At 47.2% G+C, this 22,592-nt stretch overlaps 1 protein-coding gene across 2 annotated transcripts in view; it reads right to left on the bottom strand.

The window, feature by feature from the left end:
* Nucleotides 1-22,592, bottom strand: part of IGSF5 (immunoglobulin superfamily member 5) — a 334,850-nt gene that overhangs the window by 73,020 nt on the left and 239,238 nt on the right. For both annotated transcript variants that reach the window (XM_069202586.1, XM_069202585.1), the window contains exon 8: nucleotides 3,697-3,770. In XM_069202586.1, the coding sequence (XP_069058687.1) occupies nucleotides 3,697-3,770 (74 nt within the window). The remainder of the gene's footprint in view (nucleotides 1-3,696; nucleotides 3,771-22,592) is intronic.

Genomic DNA, 22,592 nt, shown 5'->3' with positions numbered 1-22,592 from the left:
ATGGAGAGCCACACTACGGAATCGAACTTCACCAGTGGGACGGAGGGCGAGGGGAGATACACGGCGGGGACAGGAGCTGAGACCAGTGACACGGGCTCGTCCTCTGATGGGAGCTCCCTTGTGGTGGCGGCAACATCTGTGCCCCCCATCTACAGGTACAGCCGCCACCCCCCCTTCCAGCACCGCCCTCCCAGCAGCCCCTCAGCCTTTGCCCAGTGCCCGCTCATCCGGAGAGTGGGCATTACCTTCGCCCCAGGCACCTCAGCCCCTGCCCCAGTCAGCCCTGCTGCCCTCATTGAGGAGGTCATTGACCTCCTCAAGTCCCTCACTGTTGGGCAGTCTACCATTTTGAATGCCATCCAGGGTGTAGAAAGGCTGTTGCAACAAACCAATGCATTCCTGGGGGGCATTCATTCTGGTCAGGCGGCCCTTCAGCAAGCTTTTCAGACTCTGGCCTCAGCACTGATGGCAGCCATTGTCCCTGCGTCTAGCCTCCCCCCTCTAACTTCCTCCACCCAGACCCAATCCCCAGTACCCCAGCCTATCCCAAGCACACCTCTAGACCAGCATGCACACACGTCAACTCACAAGGGAAGCTCAGGCAAACATAAGCACCACACATCCCACAGGCACTCACGCAAGCATCACACACATGCAGACACACCAGCATCCACTGCCTCCACTGTGTCCCCCTCCTCCTCGTCTCCCTCCTCCCTCCCAGTCTCGTCTACACTCACACCTGCATGCACTACCTCTACAGCCACTACTACCATCACCAGCACACCCACCACCACACCCCGCTCACGTGCAGTCACCACCCCCACTACCATTCACACGTCCCCTGTGTCCTCTCCCAGTGTGTCTGTGATGCCCCCTCCCAAGATACACAAACGCAGGCACACACCCACCCAACAGCAATCCTCCTCACGACAGCCTCCAGCGCATGCACCTTCACCCAAATTCAGCAAACAAACACCTCCTACAACCACAACCTCTTCCTCCACTCCCAAACCCCCTCCAGCTACCCGTCCCAGTGTCTCCCCAAAACTTTTCCTGTCCAACCTTGACCTCTTTCCCACACCTCCCCCACCCCGTCGATCTTCTATGTCCCGAACTAGCACCTCAGCCACAACATCTACGGGACCAGTGGTGCCTGTAGTCACCGGAATCTGGAGTGCACCGGCCACGAGGGAAGCCAGTGTGGCACGGAGCCACAGCACAGACAGTCCCCCACCTGTGAAGCATCAGAAGTTGGCCAGTGCCTGGCGGGAGAGGGGGAAGACTCCAGCCACCAAAGCCGCTCCCAGGGGTCCCGGTGGGATTGTGGAGTCAGCTGCGACACCTTCCAAGGTGGGGAAGGGCCACAAGAAACCAGGAAAGTCTGGGAAGAGCAGCACGGTGGAGGAGACCGCCATCATCCCCGCTGCCCAGGAGGCCACAGCCGTCATCCCCGCTGACCAGGAGGCCACAGCCGTCATCCCTGCTGACCAGGAGGCCACAGCCATCATCCCCGCTGACACAGAGAGGACCGCCAGCACAAGCCCCGCTGGGCTAGAGAGGACCGCCAGCACAAGCCACGCTGGGACAGTGAGGACCGCCAGCACAAGCCCCGCTGGGCTAGAGAGGACCGCCAGCACAAGCCCCGCTGGGACAGAGAGGACCGCCAGCACAAGCCTCGCTGGGCTAGAGAGGACTGCCAGCACAAGCCCCGCTGGGCTAGAGAAGACTGCCAGCACAAGCCCCGCTGGGACAGAGAGGACCGCCAGCACAAGCCCTGCTGGGCTAGAGAGGACTGCCAGCACAAGCCCCGCTGGGACAAAGATGACCACCAGCACAAGCCCCGCTGGGCCATGAAGGACCGCCAGCACAAGCCCCGCTGGGCCATGAAGGACCGCCAGCAGCTGAGTCACTGCAAAGGAGCCTGCCGCTCCAAGCATCGCTGAACAGGGCACCGCCGTCTCAAGCACCGCTGAACACGGCACCGCCGTCTCAAGCACCGCTGAACAGGGCACCGCCGTCTCAAGCACTGCTGAACAGGGCACCGCCTTCTCAAGCAACGCTGATCAGGGCACCGCCGTCTCAAGCAACGCTGGCCCATGAGCGTCAAGGGCACTGACACTACTGAGTCCGTCACGGGCAGAATGAAGCACTCTGGGTGCCGTTTCTCCTCCAGAACCAGTGGAGAGATACATCCACTACCTCTGTCCTTAGCAGGATGAAGCACTCTGGGCACAAAGCCCCCTCTAGAACCAGTGGAGAGATACATCCACTACCTCTGTCCTTAGCAGGATGAAGCACTCTGGGCACAATGCCCCCTCCAGAACCAGTGGAGAATGACATCCACTACCTCAGTCCTTGGCAGGATGAAGCACTCTGGGCACAATGCCCCCTCCAGAACCAGTGGAGAATGACATCCACTACCTCTGTCCTTAGCAGTATGAAGCACTCTGGGCACAATGCCCCCTCCAGAACCAGTGGAGACTGTCATCCACTTGAGAGACGGTGGCTTTACACTCCCCAGGATTGAACAGTGGGCAACCCACCCACTGTAGAGACTTGAGAGACTGTGGCTTTGCACTCCCCAGGATTGAACAGTGGGCAACCCACCCACTGTAGAGACGTGAGAGACTGTGGCTTTGCACTCCCCAGGATGGAACAGTGGGCAAACCACCCACTGTAGAGACTTGAGAGACTGTGGCTTTGCACTCCCCAGGATTGAACAGTGGGCATGTGGCACTCTCGTAGATTTGGTGTTGTGCACTCAACCGGCTGAGGTGCCCCCCCTTTCCCTCCCCCTGAGGTGCCTGTTTTCGTGCTCTCTGATGCCCCTGCAGTGTTCTCTCCGTCATGGTCGGGGGTCTTGTGTGGGCCTCGCCCATACCATGTCGGCCCAGTGTTCCACGGACTTAATTGGAGCACTACCTGGACTACTATGCTTGGTGTATATTTTGTTAATGGTGTATTTATATATTTTTGCATACTTGCTTTTAATGTATTACAATGGTTACACTCATTTTCTTTTGTCTTTGCATTCTGAGATGTATCAATATGTATTAGTGTGTGTGTTGTCGTGGGTGAGGGTGGGGGTGGGGGTGTTGCGTGTGTGTGTCCCTGTTTTTTCCCTCCCCTGTGTCGTAGGTGCAGTACTCACTGTGGTCTTCGCCGCCGGCGTTCGTGCTCCTGGTAGAGGAGCAGGAAGACTATTGCAGGGAGAATTTGGAGTTCCGGCTCCATGGTGTCCTAGTTCCTCGTGGGGTGTGTAGAGGTGAGCGTTTTCCCTTCGGAATCCTGTTTCCGCCGTGTTTTTATCCGCGGTGAATCTGCCCCGGAAAAGGTGGCGGATTGGTAGGCTGGGATACTGTGGGCGGTACTTTGTCCTCCGCCTGTCTGTTGGCGGTGACTGCCGCACTGTTTGTTTGTACCGCCGTGGCGGTCGGAGTGTTAAAGTGGCTGTCTTTGTTGGCGGTTTCCGCCATGGTCATAATTGCAAAAGTTTTACCGCCGGCTAGTTGGCGGTCTTACCGCCGCTTTAACACCGACCGCCAGGGTTGTAATGACCACCAGTGTTCTGACACCCAGGTCCTGAATGTGATCTCATCCTACAAAAGACTAAAAAGTAAAGTAGTCCTTTCAATGGATCAATACATTTCACATAAAAGTGTTTAGGGTCTAAAAGATTGGTTTTTTTTAACTTACATGGTTGGAGTATCCTCCCAAATTTCGTTCTGCACCAAAAGAACTTGAAATACTTGATGCTTTAGATGGAATTCCTAAAATAAAAGGAGGCAAATCAATGTAAATCGAAGCATAGCCAAGATACAATCTAGGTTAATAACACCCTCGTCTCTAAACATATCCACATCCTGATTTTCTTTGTAAGTACATCTCAGCATAATCCTTTGTGTTGGGTTTACGCTGCTAAAGTAACTGAAACCTACTGCAAAGTGTTAGCAAATTTGGGTAGGATAAACTAAAAGGATACGCAATGTAACAAAAGCAAGAAAAATAGATTTTGTTTAGATTTATACACACATTTTTTAGGATCACTTTGTGACATATTTAGCAATTAGGGAGGCAAAAATTACCAGTACCTTACAAATATAGATGCCTACCACAGATTGATTCATTGTATTTTACACAAAACAGATCTGTGCACGCTAACTTAAAAATGTAAACATTGCTCTTACAAGACTGAATTGTAGCTATCAGTAAGGTAATATCTACAGATAATCAACTCTTTCAAATGTCTAATCTCCTCGGTTGTATCAAAAAGCAAATTTCATGTAGTACAATATTATCATTATCTGCATAACATGATTTTACATTGGAGGAGAAAAGAGGTTGATTGCTTAAGATAATCAATGGACATCATGGTCAGGATTTCAGTGAATGTTTGGTCCACCCTAATTAGAGTGTATTCTTGTTTACATGTCCCATCCACTGTATCCCATATCTAAAGTGCATATATAGGTTTACACTCTAACGTTCACCTTATATGGAGTGGATAAATGTACACGTGCCCCACACACCCTATCTAAAAAGGTATATATGCGTTTGTGTTGTATACAGGATGGACACAAAATTGCTTGCTCACAAATTTGCAGAAACACATTAGCTACAAAAAAAATACCTGAAACAATCTTTAGCTGCAATTTGATAGCGCATTATCTTCAAATACATTTTCAAATGTTTTTGTTAGTATCATTGATGAGTGACATGAGTCTCGTAAGGTTTAATCTTGTGAGGTTTCATCTGTAACAAATCTTGGTAGCCATTTTGTTACAAGTAGGTATAACAGGGGCCGTGCCCTTGATACCCCACCAGTTTTTCAAGGAAGGCAGCAGTTTGATGAGCCTGCAAGTTGCTCATTGAGTATCAAGTGTGTCTGTGGAACTGGAAGACTTTAGGGTTGCAAGGCAAGTCATTCCTAGGTTCGTATTCGGGAGTCATGGTCCCTTAGACACTATTGGACCTCTTCATGGGACTAGATATGTAATAAACAGTACTGGAAGTAAACAGCACAAAACACGTGTCCAAGGATATGCAGTACATGATGTGCCAACCCTCGTGGCAAACAATTGATTGGGAGTGTGTACACTATTGAGGACTGCATCTACCAGATTTCATTGTGAAAACTGGTTCAAGCAGGCAGGCAGTGTTCTGAACACACCCACTGTTTAAAGTTACTTGTGTGTTGGGTAAATGGACCCTGTGGCTGCATCTGTGTGCTTCGAGTACAGAACCCGATGCACTAAAAGCAGCTTGATAATCACCCACAAACCTATGGATTGTGCCTTGCCATTGAGTGACAATTAGTATGAAACATGTCATGCGATATCCAGGACTTGCTTTCCCATCACTGTGCAGCAAACACCCGATTGATTGTGAGAATGAACACCATTGAGGCTGCATCTTCCAGAATGCATTAGGAAAAATTGGTGGACACACCACCTCTGTTCCACTGTTTAAAAGTCCTGGATATAAAGTACACTTCACCATTCAACAAAAAAGTCTTGAATCCGAGTTACACAACTATGACCTGCAAAGGTTAAGTGAAACGATCCCGTCAACACCAATAAAAACTCTACAATATTTGTAAACCACACTCTTTGACAACGCCAATTGGCGAAGTGTCAGCATTCCTCATGCAACATTTGACAAAACTTCATCCAACTTAAAGTGCAGTCATTCCCCAAATGAACCCAGGAAAATAGCTCTAGCTCTTCAATGATTAAAATGTCACCATCATAAATCTGGTCTCCTTCACAATTTTACAGTCTACAAACTGTTCCACTTTGCATGCATAAATAGCCATACAAGACTCTCATCCTTTTACTAGCCGAAAACCTTAGTTACTTACTAGACATGTGTCGAAAGGTCAAAGCCAATTAATATTGCTCCTACCTAAAGAACATCTAGCAAACCTTCTTCAAATCTTCTTAAAATTCTTCTGTCTCAAATATACAGGTAAAGTGTTACACCTTGTCAAATGCGCTCTCATAACCACAAACCCCCCCAAAACCAGTGACCCACCTCCAAACTATCCTTCATAGGCGAGGTTAGTTAAAAACATAGTGCGACTTCAATCTGCAAATATCTAGATTCATGCAACCTCCTGCGTTCATATCGATACAGCTCCAAGTAGCGGAAGTCAGAATCATAGAAGAGCTTCTCTTTCTGCTGATCAAATGAAATATAAGTGTGCTGCTGTTCTCTGATGTTGTGGTGGTATCTGACGCCATAAACAGGTACACACATACATGATGTCCGATCATGGATGAACAGACTATTTCTGAAATCGATACAATACTTCATCAGCACAAATCTTAAGGTCCTCTGCCAAAGGATAGTAGTAATCCTTCTCATGTTTAGTTTAGAGTCTCTCTCAGTATCATCCTGCCTTTGCTATGGTTTAACACTTTTACATCTAAACTCACCAGGAACACCCTCACCATTCACCAGCACATCAACGACGCACAATGGCATCGGCATATCAAATGCTGAACTTGTCATTGTCGACTAACTTCCTAAATTCAATGGCTCTAAAGTAGATCAATTGGGTGCTTCCACTACTCCTCCTTTGATACCTCTATAAAACATAAAACAAGTCTAAGTCAATTTAATAGTAACACCAGCTAGGGAGCCGAGTGTCTGTTAAACCACTAAGAAACCCAGCTTGGATCTCCTTCGTAATGAAGTTCAATCCCATAGATGTGGACTTTCAATGTGCTGTTTCACCATTTGTTGGGACTTTAACACTGCAACTGGCATTGCACATGTAAATATAAGGAGGTTTCAGCTGTAGGTTTCATCTTTAATAATATTCAAATGGTGGCATGTCCCTAGGCAACCCTACTTCATTACCATTTGTGGAGCTACTGCTATTATCACAGCCCTTATCCCTACTTCATTACTATTTGTAGAGGCGCTGCTAGGATTAGACACTTAAGTATTATTATTTATGGAGCGATTCTTATGATCTGGCACTCTTTACCATATTTCATTAGTATCTGTAGATGCGCTGCTAAGATTACCCCTTCCTTACCATTTGTAGAAGCATTGCTATGATCCGCCACTTAACTGTACTCCATCACTCTTATAGCGGTATTGCTATGATCGTCACTTCATTATTGTTTGTAGAGGCATCGCTATGATCCACCATTCTTAACTGTACGTCTTTATTATATGCAGGGGTATTGCAACCATCACCATTCTTAACACTACTTCAGTTTTTAGAGGCGTTGCTATCTTCTGCCACGCCTAGCCACATTTCTATACTATTCTAGAAACATTGCTAAGATTAGACTCTTTCCCAAACTTCATTATCAATTGTAGAAGCATTGCTATGATCCATCATTCTTAACTCTACTCCATTATCATAAGTAGAGGTGTTGCTATGATTACCACATTTGCCACATTCCTTATCACAATTTGTAGCAGCAGGGATAGGATTACATTCTTAAGCCAAGGCAAGGAGCGCAACCTGAGGCTGGTGCCACTTCACAGCAATAGAACAGCAATGTTGCTCCCCCGCGTGCCCCAATTAAGTGGGTGGAGGGGCACTTTACCTTCTGTTCAGCATTGACTAGTTCCACAACAGCAGCTTTATCACCTCTGCGTTGCTATTTAAAATGGGTCACATCCTTTGTCGGGTTTTTCTTACTTCCTTAAGCTACAGATTCCATTTCCAAAATAACTATGAAGTGGATGCATATGTCTGGCCATTTTAGTGACCACAGATATGATGCACTTATTAATACCATCTGACTGAGGAATCGGAAATGTTGCTGTCATGGAAGCAACCCGGGTGACCTGCATCGGATCGGTCCAATCTACCTGCTCGTTTCTTAAAGAGATACAATCGACTGATCAGACATGAGCTATTATTTGTACAACCATGTGCATCTGCTTTAGCATATATCTAGTAGGGTTAACGAATAGTAACTTCAGAAATTTCACATTTTGTGAATTTGTAGGTCATCTGAAAAGTCATGTGGAGCCAATGGTGCATGAGCTAGTTTCCATGGAAGGTTACAGAATCTTCTTCCATTTACAGGTGTGTGTATCAGATGAGATATATTTGTTCTCCCTAAAACTCCCTGAAGCAAGAAGCAGGGAATATTTCTGTGCACTCTTCCACAGACTTCCCAAGCAGTGACATCTTAAGGAATTTGGGGGCCCCTGGCGATATATATTTTGTGGGCCCGGGTTTGGAAGATGCTTACATTAATAACTTTCTGCTAATTCAATCTGGAATGGTGCCTAACAATATTGCATCAATTAAACGTTCAGAAACAGCATCACACCAAAACAGTTGAAATATGTCTTGTCCAGGAGTAAAGAATCCTTCAGATCACAATGAATAGTGAGAAACAGAGTAGATGAAGTGAAGTGGAAGGGAGGCTGATATACACAAATAGAGGTGAAATAGAGAAAAGGTTCACTTTTCCATGGGCCCCTTGAAAGGTGGAGCCCTGGGCAATTGGCCACTGAGCCAATGCATTAAAACATCTCTGAGTCCCGCGAACTGTTCGCTCCATAGTCCTTATGGACAATGTGGAAAGATTATTTAGGTATGCTGAGAATGGAAAAAATATTTCGGTCTGACAGAAGATCAAACAACTCTAATGCTATCGCTGTAGTCCTTAAGTGATGGAGACTAATCAAGAAATGGGATTATGTATGTTTGCCCTCATTTAGAGTGTCCCTGCACGCCTCATGCAGAGAGGCAGAAAAAGGGAGTTGTGTTTCTTTGATTGTTATTATACCCCTGCAATGATAAGACTGACATGGTCATTTATAACTTTGCAGGTGGCGCACCAGGACAGGAGTAGCCATGGCCTCTGCTCTTCTAGTAGAAGAACGCTTAACAAATTTAAAGATCCGTGCTAGAGAGAAGGATATCTCTACGCCTTCAGTGAGGCCGCTGATATAGATGATCCACTGAAGGATCTAACTGTGACCATTGGAAGACATGTCTATTGGACCCACATGGCAAGGGCTTTTTGTCTTCTGAAAAACAAAATCCAGAAATTGTAGTTTGTTTTCAGAGAACAAACAAGCCATGGACCTGTTGCACTGGAAGTTTTCTCGATGCGCTTGGGGGCCATTTTGCTTTTACCCTACCCGGGGCTCAGTGCCTCGCTAGTTAGTCCCAGACAGGAAAAACACGTCACAGTAGTCCCCAAAACAAGTAGTAAGGACAGCCTTTATTCTGACCTGGCAGCCAGTGGCAAGGCAGCCTCCGGGGGCCATGTAATACAAAGAGCCTAGGGAGCGAAACAGGTGTTTGCGCCTACTTTGTGCACCACTGGGGCACTTTGGTATCACATGGTGTGACCCCATGAAAATGAGGGAAGCTCTTTGCACCTGTGCCCCCGCCATATTATAGATGGAGGCGTAAAGCTGCCCCGTACGTCACATCAATGCACTGCCTTCATCCAGGGTAGCGCAAGTTGTGGCTGGCCTGGGGGCAGCACATTAAATCTAATACAGTGCACTCTCCTTGTTTGCGTAGAGTGCACCTTTTGAAACGTGCACAAACATGGAAAGTGAGCCGCATTGTGTAATAACAGCCCCAGATCCGGGTTTACAGCAGTAAAGCCAGTTGAGGCTTAGACAGTTTAAACTCAGGGCTTCCATGATATAACAAGAGCAGCCGACATACAAGCGTGGGGAGTGGAAGCTCCATGATTTACAACGATGATCCCAATCTGTTAAACTCTGGATAACTCACTGAGATTCTACGGGTTGATTGAGAGTTTGGTGGCAAGGGTACTCATTCGTACTTGGAACAGGGTCAAGAATGATTAGCATATGGCTCGGTTCAAAACTGAGCTGGCATGGTGTTCAAAATGACAATGGACTGTATTAAATGTAAAGTAATTATCAGTGGCTCAGATTAGTTCAAAGCATTCCACCTTCACTTTTTGTAGCCTTCAGTGGCATATATTAAAGACACCTCATCATACAAGTTTACACCCTGTTGGACTTTTGGCCATACGCATGGTCATCCCTAGTCTTTTTGCCTCCTTCCTCCTGGTTTTTCTGACCTCTCGCTGTTGGCTCTAGGACTCTGAGCACTTTGTCACTGCTGACCAGTGCTAAAGTGCAGGTGCTCTCCCATCTAAAGTTGGTATGATTGGCTTATACCTAATTGGCATATTTAATTTACCTATAAGTCCCTTGTACAGTGGTATCTCTATACCCAGGGCCTGTAAATTAAATACTACTAGTGGGCCTGCAGCGCTGCTTGCGCCACCCACTGAAGTAGACTTTCAAACCTGTCTGAGGCCTGCTAGCGCAGGGCCTGTGTGCACAGTTTTCTGCCACAGAGACCTGGCATCTAAATTTTTTCTTGCCAGGCCCAGAACTCCCCTTTTACTACATGTAAGTCACCCCTAAAGTACGCCCTAGCTAGCCCTGTGGGCAGGGTGCCATGTATGTAGAAAGGCAGGACATGTGCCACATTGCATGGCCTGTGCTGGTAGTGACAAACAGCCTAACTTGGTGTCTCACTGCTGTGAGTGCTGCCTTCTCATAGGATTGCATTAGAAATGCCCTGCCTTATGTGTAAAGGGTATTGTCTGATTTATGAGGGGTAGCGTAGGCGTGTTTGGTATGGTTGTGATGGTGATAATAAATACTGCTTACTGGTGTGGGTGTATTTTTTATTGCCATCACAGAAATGCCACTTCTAGAAAATGCGCATTTATCTGTGCTTATGACTCTGGTGTTTTGCAGCTTGACTCCAGTTCACGTCTGGGCAGAGTGACAGTTGGGGCTTTGTGCATACTTTTCAGACAGCCTGTACACAGGGAGGGTGGAGGTGTCACCGAGGTGCATCTGCATACTGAATAGTCTTCCTGGGCTGAGAGAAGGGAGAGGCGGGGCACACCTACATTTGTAAAGGCTGTGCCCTGGCCTCACACAATAGGGTCGTTAACCCCCCACTGATGTTTGGAGCCTGTGCTGAAAGGAGAGAGGGGGCACTCCCAGAACCAGTTGTAACTGGCTGGAACCTCCTCTCCCTATCATTGTAAAACACTGTAAAAACGGACTATAAGTACAGGGGAATTTTCCCCACGATTTGAACATTCTTGGAACTTGAAACTGGGCACAGAACGCTGATGAATGGACTCACCAGGAAACCGCCTTGGACTGCTGCTGCTGTGCTGACCTGTGACCTGCCTGGTCACTAGGAGGAACTGCCACCAACTGCACCCCTTGTGCTGGCCTGTAGCTGGGCCCACCAGCCCTGTACCTTTTTCTTGATTATTGTTCCCAGGGGCAGGGTGCTGTGGCCCCTGACCCCTGCACCGATCTTCTACAGCATTGCCTTAGCGCTTAGGAAAAGCGCTCTTGCTTATAACTGCTGCAGAGGATCACCGCCGCAGCCCGGGCCTCAGATGTGGCCTTAGCGCTGTGAAGAGCGCTTTATATGGGGCACTGAAATCACCGCCACAGCCCGGGCTTGTAAATGAGCCCTTGCGCTTTCCTGAGCGCGCTGCCGTCAAGGTGCCCCAAAGATCACTGCCGCAGCCCGGGGAAGTTAATTCGGTAAATCGTGAGTGTTGCGCGCTTACCGGTGCCCCCAGGGCACGAAGACAACCTTCTTTTTTACATCAGGAGCCAGCGCGCTCCTAGCGGTGCCCCCGGGGTAGGGATCGCTCCGAGGAGCACCCCCGGGGCACCAGCAGGCCCCACCTTGGGCCACAACGCCATCGGGACTGTGAGGGAGTCTCCCTCGCTTGCGGGAGTCCCGGAGGACTCCTCTGCCACTACGGGCCGGGCGGCAGCCTCACCGGAGGCTCGCCCTGGCCACCGGCTCCCTTGTTGGCCCCCTCGCGGGGCAGTGGCATCTTTATCTGGGAGTCTCTCCCGTGTAAGGGCCAGTAGAGGCCCGGGGAGACCCCCGGAGCTTGCGGGTCCCCAGAGGGGCCCGTTTTTCAACCAGGAGGGGGTGCGTGGTGCCCCCCTCTCCACTTCAAAGGTTTCCCTGACCTGGCCCCCCTCGAGAGGGCCGGTGGAGGCCTAGGGGGGCCCCCAGTGTTTACGGTCCCCTCAGGGGCCCGTTTTTGGCATAGAGGAGGTGCGTGCCGCCCTCCCCTGTCCCCAGGAGATCAGGGAGGCCCCCGTTTTGCGCAGAGGAGCGCCGGGGGCCCCATTATTCATTTTAGGCACTGGAAGTGCCTCTTCATTAAGCCAGGTACTTGTAAAAGGATCAGTATAACCATAATTGAAGTTCTTGCTACAGACTTTGTTAATTGTGTTATATTGCCTACCTGTTCTATGATGCTTTTACATATAGGTGCACATGTTCCTTTTATGGGCATGACTTGCTAATATGTTTCCCTAACTTGCCATAGATTTTCTAATGTTCCTACTATGGGCGTTTTATTCTTATGACAAGTTGTCTAATGTGATAACGTGTTTCCTGACTACTGCTTATGTTGCAGAATACTGAGTAACCTGTGTGTTATGTGTGACTACTGCTGGTTTGCAGAGTAACTAATGTGTAACGTTCTGACAACTGCTAAAGTAGCAGGATAGTACTGTTATGTGATGTTGGTCTAATAAGTGCGTTGTGTACAATACAGTATATTCTCATATAATCTGGTGTCGTGTTTCCTTTGTGGTGGGGATATTGCGTCACAGGTGTTGTGTGTGTTGTGCAAACGCTTTACACATTGCCTCCGGGTTAAGCCTGACTGCTCGTGCCAAGCTACCAAGGGGGTGAGCAGGGGTTATCTTGGACGTGTAACTCCCTTGCCCTGACTAGAGTGGGTAAGTTCTGCCTGGCTGAGGTGCATACCCTAGCCAACCAGAAACCCCATTTCTAACACACCCTGTATACGTTAACACTTTATATACATTAACACTGCACGTAGCACATGAGTGCAAAACATGAGCATGGAAGTATACGTGGGCATACTATGATTGTTGGTTGATTATAAGTGAATGGCTGTATCTGATCATATGAGGCTGTATCTCAGAATAAGATAGAAGTAAATTAACATATAAAGCTGCACCTGGAATACAGTATCAGGAGCAGAGGACATGAGGATACCTTGGCATAGAAAGCTGCATCTAACCCAACAAACTGCATCATGGCACATCAGGTTACACCAGGCATATAGCAGCAGCATCTTGGCATATTAAGCTTGTACATTGCAGACTGTATGAACAGTGAAAACTGTTCAAACCCGACTATACCCTCACAATGAGTGGCAAGGCCACAACACTATTTTTTAAATACGTCAGTCAATTCTAATGTAGGCCTCCTGAGCCCATGAGGCAGGGTACATTATATGTAAGGCGTCGACATATAAATGCAAACTTATATAACTCAATATTTGCCTCTTTTCTGTAAGGGCTACTATAAGTGTGCAGGGGGCCATAGGATAACCCAGAGGTTGCCAACTCAACTATGGTCCCACTGAAATGTGTCATGTTTGGTATTGAAAACCTTGCCTTATCAAACCCAACTTGTTCCCCATGTTGGATTTGACATGAAGTGTACCCAGATGACTACCTTAGAGTTTGCCTTAGAGGTCCTGTGCCCTGGCTGGCGGTCTGCAGCTGCTGCTCCCAAGACAGGAATCTGACACCATGCCAGGAGGTGTCAACACTCCCAGGAGTCTGGGCAGTGGGGTGTTACCCGCAACACAGGATAGCTAGTGAAGTGGCACATCAAGGCAGTGAGCTTCAAAGCCCACTGATATGCAAGCAGGCTTCAGCCCAGAGGAGGACAAAGCCAGCCCCCAGGCACAGTTGCACCTGGGCAGGCAGGAAAATTAGGGTTTCAGAGGGTGTACACCTGCAGAAGGCTATATCTAGGAAGGACTACATGGTCTGTGCAGCAGAGGCAGGTTTCTGCCATTCGTAAAAGTGGTGAAATAGAGTTTTCTGGGTTGAACTGGTGGCACACCCACCCAGATGTGGTCACCTAAGGGACTGATTAGCTGCCGGGGGCTAGTAGCCCATCGACTAACTGCACCCACACTTCTAATGCTCCTGATTTTAGGATTTAAGGGACTCCCCTGGCACCAGAACCACAGATCTGATGAGTCTGCAACCAAGGACAAAGAAGAGACCCATGAATTCAACTTCAGGACCTGCACAAAGCAAAGGCACAATAACATGTGGTGATCATTCTGCAACTGCACAACCATAAGTCACCCCAAACCTAAGACTGGCTCCAAAGGAAAGAGGAACCACTCTGCAAGTCAAAGGCAGCTTCAAAACTTCCTGGAACTAGCTTGCAGGTAAATGGCACTCCTGGAACCAAAGAATCATTGGCCATCAGGCCCGCCAAGGGGTCACCCAAAAGTAAATGTTCTAGTGCATTGTGGTAAACGTAATCCTGACTTCCAGCAAGTTTAAGGTAGCTACTGTTTTCCCCCAGACTCCAGGCCATCAAAGAACTGAAAGCTGTGCTAACTACTTCTACGGCTTGTTGGTGGCCAGTCGGGCTACCACTACCTCTGTTCAACATTGTACCACGAGGGAACCCAGCAGCATCTTCAGCCAGTTGCTTCAGTGGCCCCATTGTCGAGATTGTCCGCTCTCATCCTCGCCAGCACCATCCAAGCAGCAAATCCAGCACCGGCGGCTCCTGCATTCAGCACCAAGGACAACTAGGACAAGGCTGCACCTTGCCCATACAAGCCAGGTAAAATTGCATTGACTGGTGGATCTTGGTCCAGGGACCCACACCACCTTAATCTTCAGTGGATTCCACTGAACTCAACTTGCAAGTAACCGAGTGTCACTAACATACTTCTCTATAGACTACAACATTATCATTTTGCAGAAGGTAAATGCACTGATTTATTTTTCCTTTAAAAATCCATAACTCCAGTTATACTTATCTGATTATCTTCATTTTGGTGTCTAAATCTTCATAAAAATATACTCTATTGTCATAATTTGGTGTTGGAATTCTTTCAAGTTGTGTCAATTATTTATGGTCCATACTCTGAAATGCTTAACACATGTCCCTCTCGTAAAATCTGACTGCTCTGTGCCACACTACCAGGACTGAGCCAGGGATTTATTAGTGTGAATCCAAAGGGCCTATTTGGAGTAATGTGAAGGTATTGCATAATAAAGTCTAACCAGCCTCACCACATAATACCCCACTTTCCTACAACCTGGAATATGATGGCAGTACATGGCATTTGAGGTTACACCTGGAAAAAGATGACATCTTCTGAGTATGTATGTATCTTAAGACTTTATCTTCTGGCAGTACATAGCATACATAATTGTCCTGTGCATATGATTCTGGTCCTTGGGGATGTGAGAATGTGCTCAGCACAGGTGGTTGTATCTGCATATAAACTATACCTCAGTGTATGCATGCTGCAATCAGTATATTAATTTATTAAGTGGTTTGTTGCATTTCTATCCATCACTTTACCCAGTAGGCTCGCTACATGGAGGGCAACATTTTGTCTGTTTTTCCCATAAGCCATTTTAATACAGAGTTTGTTGATCTACATAGGATTTTCACTACTTGGCCTACCACAAGTGACACTTTTGCAAGGATTTAAGCAATGCGCCTGATCATCTAAACCCAAAGTACACAGGGAACAAATTGGTTGCTTAACATGCCAGTGTTAGATTATAGTAGTGTTTTAAGTCTGTGCTGCCAAAGAGAGTCAGAGATCTATTCTGGCTTTGAAACTATGACTCCTTTTTGGACCCCAGATGAAAAGTTTCCTTGCTTTTTGAGAAACCCGGACATGGGCAAATAATTTTCCCCAGCACTCAGTCATACAAGGTATTGAAATAGTCTAATGAGACATTAAGCTCCACACCCATAACCAATGTTCTGTAATGTCATTTAATGTAAAGACAGTCCATGGAGTGACAGACTAGGGAGAACGGATTAAAATAAGCTACTCTTGAAAGTATTTGCAATTTGGGTCTCCAATTGTGTATCCTCCTGTAATTCTTCAGTGGCATCATTATCATTGTGCACTAGGGAGAGGACTCTTCCTTCCTTTTCTATCAGTCAAATACATCTAAATATTGTTGGATAGCTTCATTCCTTGTCCCAAAAAAAGGCAGACTTCAACTGGTGGTAATGGCTATAGCTGGTGGATGATCACTTACCCTTAGCATATGAGTGTGCACCTAGACACATAAAGACAATACAAGGGCATATGATGTTGGATTGGATATATTATGGTAGTAGCCGGCACATGAAATGTCACTTGGGCACATGCTGTTGGCTGCTGAGCATAAGCGACTGGTCATATTCTAAGCAGTGGTTTCTTTATGTGATGCGTTTAACTTTAACTGGGCGTGGAATGGCTATACTTAAACATATGATCTTACACCAGGCATAAGGTGACAATACCTGGGCATATACAACTACAAGTACCAAAGGAGGCTTTAATTGTGTAAGCACAGCTGTATCTTCCATATAATACCTCTACTCAGTATTTGATGGCTCTGTCTGACATATAAATCTGTACCTGGCATATGATTAAGGCACACAAGGGCTTAACGCGACTATGGCATATGATACCATTTCCTCAGCGTGTGAGTCTGTACCTGGGCATATGTTGGCTCTACTTTAACATATTAAGCCACTCTGGCATATTAACTGGCAGAATAAAAAGACAGATTTTCCAACTGCTTCTTTAAATATACGCACAGGGGACAGATTTAAGTAATTTCCATTCAGAAAAGGTGGTTGCAAATTGCGTACCAACTTTTTGCGAATGAAAAATAATTGTGTAAACTCACCTATGTACTAAAAGGTGAATTCACAATCTTCTGAATCGTTGTAAGTTGCATTCCAACCTAACTCCGCAATATTCATGAGGTCACATATTACTACTCACTACCATTGAGTGGCATTGCAGTGATGGTGTCCTGCTGGAGAAACCTTTTTTTCAAATGCATTCCATTTTCATTCAAGAATTACAAAATTGGTTTGCTACGTTAAAAAAAGCCATTGAATTTTTCCATCGGAAAATTTGACACAGCTACAGCCAAAACAGTTGAATGGAATTACACTAAATTTGGCAAAAAGCAAGATCTTGGTTCAGAAAGAGTCCTGCTTGGAATTTGGTGTAATTCAGTTCAGTAGCTTTCAAGAAAATAAGGTTAAAAATATAGATATTTATGCCCCAAAGATAAGATCTGAATAGCTTCCACCACAGCAACAAATATGTGATGGCAGCCATTTTAGGACTCGGGATAACAAAGTTAAAAAAAATATATAATGGGCAGGGTAGGGATTCCTTGCTCCCTTAGGCCAAAAGCGACCCCCAGGGCAAAAAACATTTTTAATAAAAAAGTTCACAGCAAACTTGTGGAGGTTCCATTCAAAAATAAAATAAAAGGCATGGGGTGGGCCAGGGCCTGGGTGGTATGGCACACCCCAGGACACATTTCTTTATAAAGGGGAGGGGAACAACATCACTGCAACATCGGACATAACGTCATTGAAGAAACCACTGTGCATGACAAGGGCACGAGTTATAGTTACCTGAGATAAGTATAACTGAAGAATTTCAGTGGTATTATTTCTTTAAAACTGTATGTTTTAACTGATATTTTTCAACGAACGATAATGTTCCTTTAACCTTTGTTTTTTTCAGTAAATTTCTAAGGCTTTTTTAATATAAAGTAAAATATAATTAAAATTCCTAACTATGACGTCCCTTTAACCTTTGTTTTTTCAGTAAAAAACAAAGGTTAAGGTGACATTATAGTTCGGCGAATATATCACTGCCAAAATTAATGTTTTGAACTAAATAAAAATACACAGAAACTCACCAGTTATAGTTAGCAAAGCTAACTATAACGTCTGCCCCCGCCAAGCACTGCTTATGACCTCACATATTACATCACTCATGACATGTCCTATGACATCATTTATGACATCACGTATATCATCTCAAATGATATAATTGATGGCACATCCTACATTATTAAGGAAGGGGAACGCGTGGTTCTACCCCACCCAGCCTTTACAGGCCCCAGGGAATCCATTTCACAGGGCCAAATACATTAACATTAGATGAAGGGGGCATTTAGCTCCCATCCCACAGCCTTAAGAGGACCCAGGGACCCCAGGCCCTGGGGCCAAATCCAATTTATAAAAGGCATGTAGCCCCCCTCCCCTAGCCTTATTAATTGTATAATTAAGTGGAAGGGGCATGCAGAATCTCTTCCCAAGCCTTCTTGGGCTCAGGAGACCCTTTCCCAGGGCCAAATTCTAAGTGAAGGGGGACATGCGCACCTCCAAGCCTTATTAGGACCTGAAGACCCCATCTCTCAGGGTCAAAGGCAATAAAAAAGGGAATGGGGACCAAGTAGCCCCCTACCCAAGCCTTATTCTGCTTCATGGGCCCCATCCCCTGGGTTCACATTGCATAATGAAGGGTAGAGGGCGTGCAGCCCTCCTCCCTGAGCCTTCTTGGGCCCTGGAGACCCTATCCTCTGGGCCAAATTTGAAAGGGAGGGGGACATGCAGCCCCCTCTCTGAGCCTTAATAGGCCCCTGGTATCCCTCCCTGGGGCCAAAAGCAATAAAAAAGGAGAGGGGGTCCATGTGCTTCTCATCCCCGAGCCTTATTGTGCCCCTGGAAACCCATCCTCTGGGGCAAATGCTTAATTAAAGGGAGATGGGTGGCCCCTCCCCAAGCTTTCTTGAGCATCAGGGTCCCCAGCTCCTTGGGCCACAGACACCATCACCCACAAACCACAATGTTGGGGAGATCTGTGGGTAAACCCCTAGGCCCCTGTGGCTGAAGCATGGTGCAGGAGCCAGCATTTTTCCTGCCAGAAGGGAGGACCTATCTCTGTTTGCTTCCTTTAGGCAGGAGCAATATCTGTTCTGTTTCGTTGCCCAGGACAGGAAACAGAACTGAAGTTTGCGCCCAGCCGGCAGGTGCATGTTTATATTTCCTACCTGCTGGGAGCAGATTGTCTTCCCTGCCTTCACTCCTGCAGATAGTGAAGACATGTTTTCTCCCATATGGCGGGATTAAAAAATGCTCTGCCAGGCGAGATCAAACACATGTTTCCCTGGCCGCATCAGTGCGGGCAGGGAAACTACTCTGTCCCATGGCTGGGCACCATGGGACAGAGTACTTGGGCTTGCCACGGGGTCTTTAGAGGCTCGAGGTGGGAGGTCATGCAGTCCCCCTCACTCAATTTTGGCTGCAGTGGAAAGGGTCTCTGGGGCTTGCAAAGGCTCGGGAGGGGGGCCATGCAGACCTCCTCCCCTTTTTCGGCCCTGGGAGATGGGGCCTTTGGCATTTTAAGGCTTGGGAGGTGGGCTGCGTGGGCCCCTCCCTTTTATTAAAGGGATCGGCCCTTGGGTTGAGATCCCCAGGCCCTACAAAGGCTTGTGGGGGGCACACAGCCCCACTCCCCTTTTTAACACAAATCAGCCCCTGGGGGATGGGGTCCTTGAGGCCTACAAAGGATCGGGTAGAGGAGATGCATGCCCTACATCCCCTTTCTTTGAGATATTGGCCCTTGGGGGATGGGGTCCGCAGAGTCCAAATCTGTTAGGGGAGGGTCTTCCACCCACATCCCATTCCAAAAATAGTAGGCGGGCCACCATTTTCTTTTTTTTTTCCTTTTCCTTAGCGGTCCTGGGGCATCATGGCAACAATTGCTGATTGTTTGTTATTTTGGCACCAGGGACGGTATTTCTGGGTTCCCCCATTGGACCTAGGGGGCAGGGTATCCATACCCTGCCCCCTTAGCTTTTCTCTTTTTTTTAAACTTCAGGCCAGGGGACTAAGGACCACATGTACAAAGCATTTTTCGAGTCGCAAACGGGCAGTTTCGCAGGATCGGCCCGTTTGCGACTAGAAAAATGCTTTTTGGGATGTACAAAGCCCAAACTGCGATTCGGTAACTTGTTATTGAATCACAATTTGGGATTTGCAATTCTGTAGTAGGAAGGGGCTTGTCCAGGGCGTCCCTTCCTAATACCGAATCTAAATGGTATGTATGCTTGTTTTGTGACCGTGAATGCAGTCGTAAAATAATTGCAGTGAGCACCAATTTCAAATTGGTGTTAACCCATTCGCAAAGGAGAAGGGGTACCTAAGGGACCCCTTCCCCTTTGTGAATGCATGCAAAACATTGTTTAAGAGCATGCAGCCTGTTTAAAGAAAACTGACTGCATTAAAAAAAAAGATTGTTTTATTTAAAACCAATAACAGACATGGTGGTCTGCTGACATCAGCAGGCCACCATCCCTGTGATTTTTGCGATTCACGGTGGGCCGGAAATTGCGACCTACCTCATTAATGTTATTGAGGCAGGAATATTTGCACCCTACCGGGAATCGCAAAAGAGAATCGAGGGAGTTTCTGACATTTGAAATTGCAATTCCCTAATTGTGATTCGCATGGAATCGCCATTAGGGAATCACAATTCCAAATATTTGTACATGTGGCCCTAACTCCCCGACTATTTTAATGGCTGCCAGCAACATTTTTCTCATTTGCTGGCAGCTAATCAATGCACTTGCTCCCGCAAGAGTATGACTCCCACAGGAGCAATTTGGCCCAAGGGAAAAAGATCTCTGGGCAAATCAGAACGCTCTATTTTTGAACTGGCACTCTGGCAAGACTCTTTTGGGAGTCCCACAGACTTAATATATAAATATTTTAAAACCTTAAGCCTCAAAAACTGCGGAACAGATTTACACTAAATCACAAAAGCACAAACTGCAGACCAAGATCCTGCTTTTTTGCCAAATATGTTGTAATTGTTGTAATTCCATTCAGCAGTTTTTGTAGTAGTGCTGCCCAAAAACGTCTATGGAAAATGCATGGGGAAATTTGCTTCCAGGGCCCTCCTTTTCTCTCAGCCCCCACTTAATACATCCCCCTGAATCTTTCCAGAAAGGAGCTGAGGTGAATTAGCTTTTTGTTTTTGTAAAGTTTTGCCAAGATTCGTCAAATGGCTCCAAGGTTATTGGCTATCCAAAAAAAGCCTTTCCAGTGGCAACTGTATATTAACCCTTACAGCGGTTAATATGGTGTTGCGTGCTAGCAGTCTCCACCCCACTAATTTAAAGATGAGCATACTGTAGAAAAGCACCCGTTTTAGCATGGTTAGCCCCCACCTTTTGCCTAGCTTCTGCTGTGGCTTTGACTCTTAGTACACTGGGTCCCTTCTACCCAGGTCCCTAGTGCCAGATCTCTTTCCCCAAAACTGCACAATTGGCAAACTCTTTAGCTACCAGTGTAAGTCCCTAGTAAATGGTACCCCTGGTACCTAGGGCCAGCGGTACTAAGGAAGGTCTCTGAGGGCTGCAGCACCAGTTGGCCCACCCTCAGGGACCCTCAACAGACCCACACAGTGCTGACATTGCAGACTGTGTGTGCTGGTGCAGGCTAAATTGAAAACATGACCACTCCCACGTCCCTGCATGCCAGGTCCCCTATCACTGCATGTGCCAGGTGTAAGTCACTCCTAAGGTAGGGTGCATCCAGGCCCATATGAGGGCACATCTTCTCATGCTTCTGAGACATAGTAAGTGCACAGGGAAGTCATTTTAAATGCATGTGCTGGACACTGGTTATTACAAGTTGCCCAGCTACATGATGGCTTCTCTGAATCCTGGGATGTTTGGTATCAAACATCTCAGAATAATAAATCCTCACTGGGAGCTTCAAAGGCCTTGCCGCCTTTGTAATGCAGCCCAGGTCTCTCCAAATAGCAGAGATGACCAACCCCTTTGTCCTGACCCGACTTTTAGCGGCAGCAAGGGTGGGAAAATTAGTTAAATTAGGAGGGCCCACTTTGTGCCAGTCCCACCCCGTAAGGTGGACGAGCTGAAGTGCACACTACTTTTCAAATTCCTCCATCTTGTTTGGAAGACATAGGCCACTAGGGTTAGGGTTATGCCCACTTCCCAGCGGAAGAGGTCAGAAGGAGGATGTAGTCACCCTAAAGGTGGTCAGCCCACTGACTACCACCTGGCACTCCCTGTAATACCCCTAAATTGAGTATTTAGGGGGCACCCCTGGATCCTAGAACTCAGATTTTGACCCAGGCAAAGAAGATTTGTACCCGCAGACGAGGAAGAGAAGAAGCAGCTGGCCATGCCAGACTGCCTGCTGACATCAAAGTACCGTGCACAAGAAGCCAACTCGTCCAGCCTTGGGCAGCAGACTTGCCCTGCAATACGAAACTCCAAAGAAAAGACTCTGCAGCTGCTGGACCCCGGAAACCCAACACCAGAAGTGAGCACTGCACTACATCCATGACCCGAGGTGAAGCCAACCGACGGTGCCAACGTGGGTCCCCAGCTGCGCAGAGACAGGGCTCAGTGTGGTCTCACCCATTTTGGACTCTCCAAGATGCCTGCAGCCTCTGCACGCAGGCCCCCTATCCCACAGGGTTGTGGTGAGAGAAAATCCAACATCTCAAGCAACCACTGCACCTGTAACCCCTGACCCCAATTGAGGTGGGTCATCGTTGTCAACGATGTCCCCCAGCTCATGAGAGCTCAAGACCACCCTGGGTCTACCCCTGCCAGACTCCTCGTTGACACCTGTAATCTCAACACACAGGACCCCCTGACCAAGAGTGCTT

The sequence above is a fragment of the Pleurodeles waltl genome, chromosome 8, assembly GCF_031143425.1.
Source record: "Pleurodeles waltl isolate 20211129_DDA chromosome 8, aPleWal1.hap1.20221129, whole genome shotgun sequence".
Classification (NCBI taxonomy): Eukaryota; Metazoa; Chordata; class Amphibia; order Caudata; family Salamandridae; genus Pleurodeles; species Pleurodeles waltl.
The sequence above is the reverse complement of the archived record's forward strand: the minus strand, read 5'-3'. Positions and strand labels throughout refer to the sequence as shown.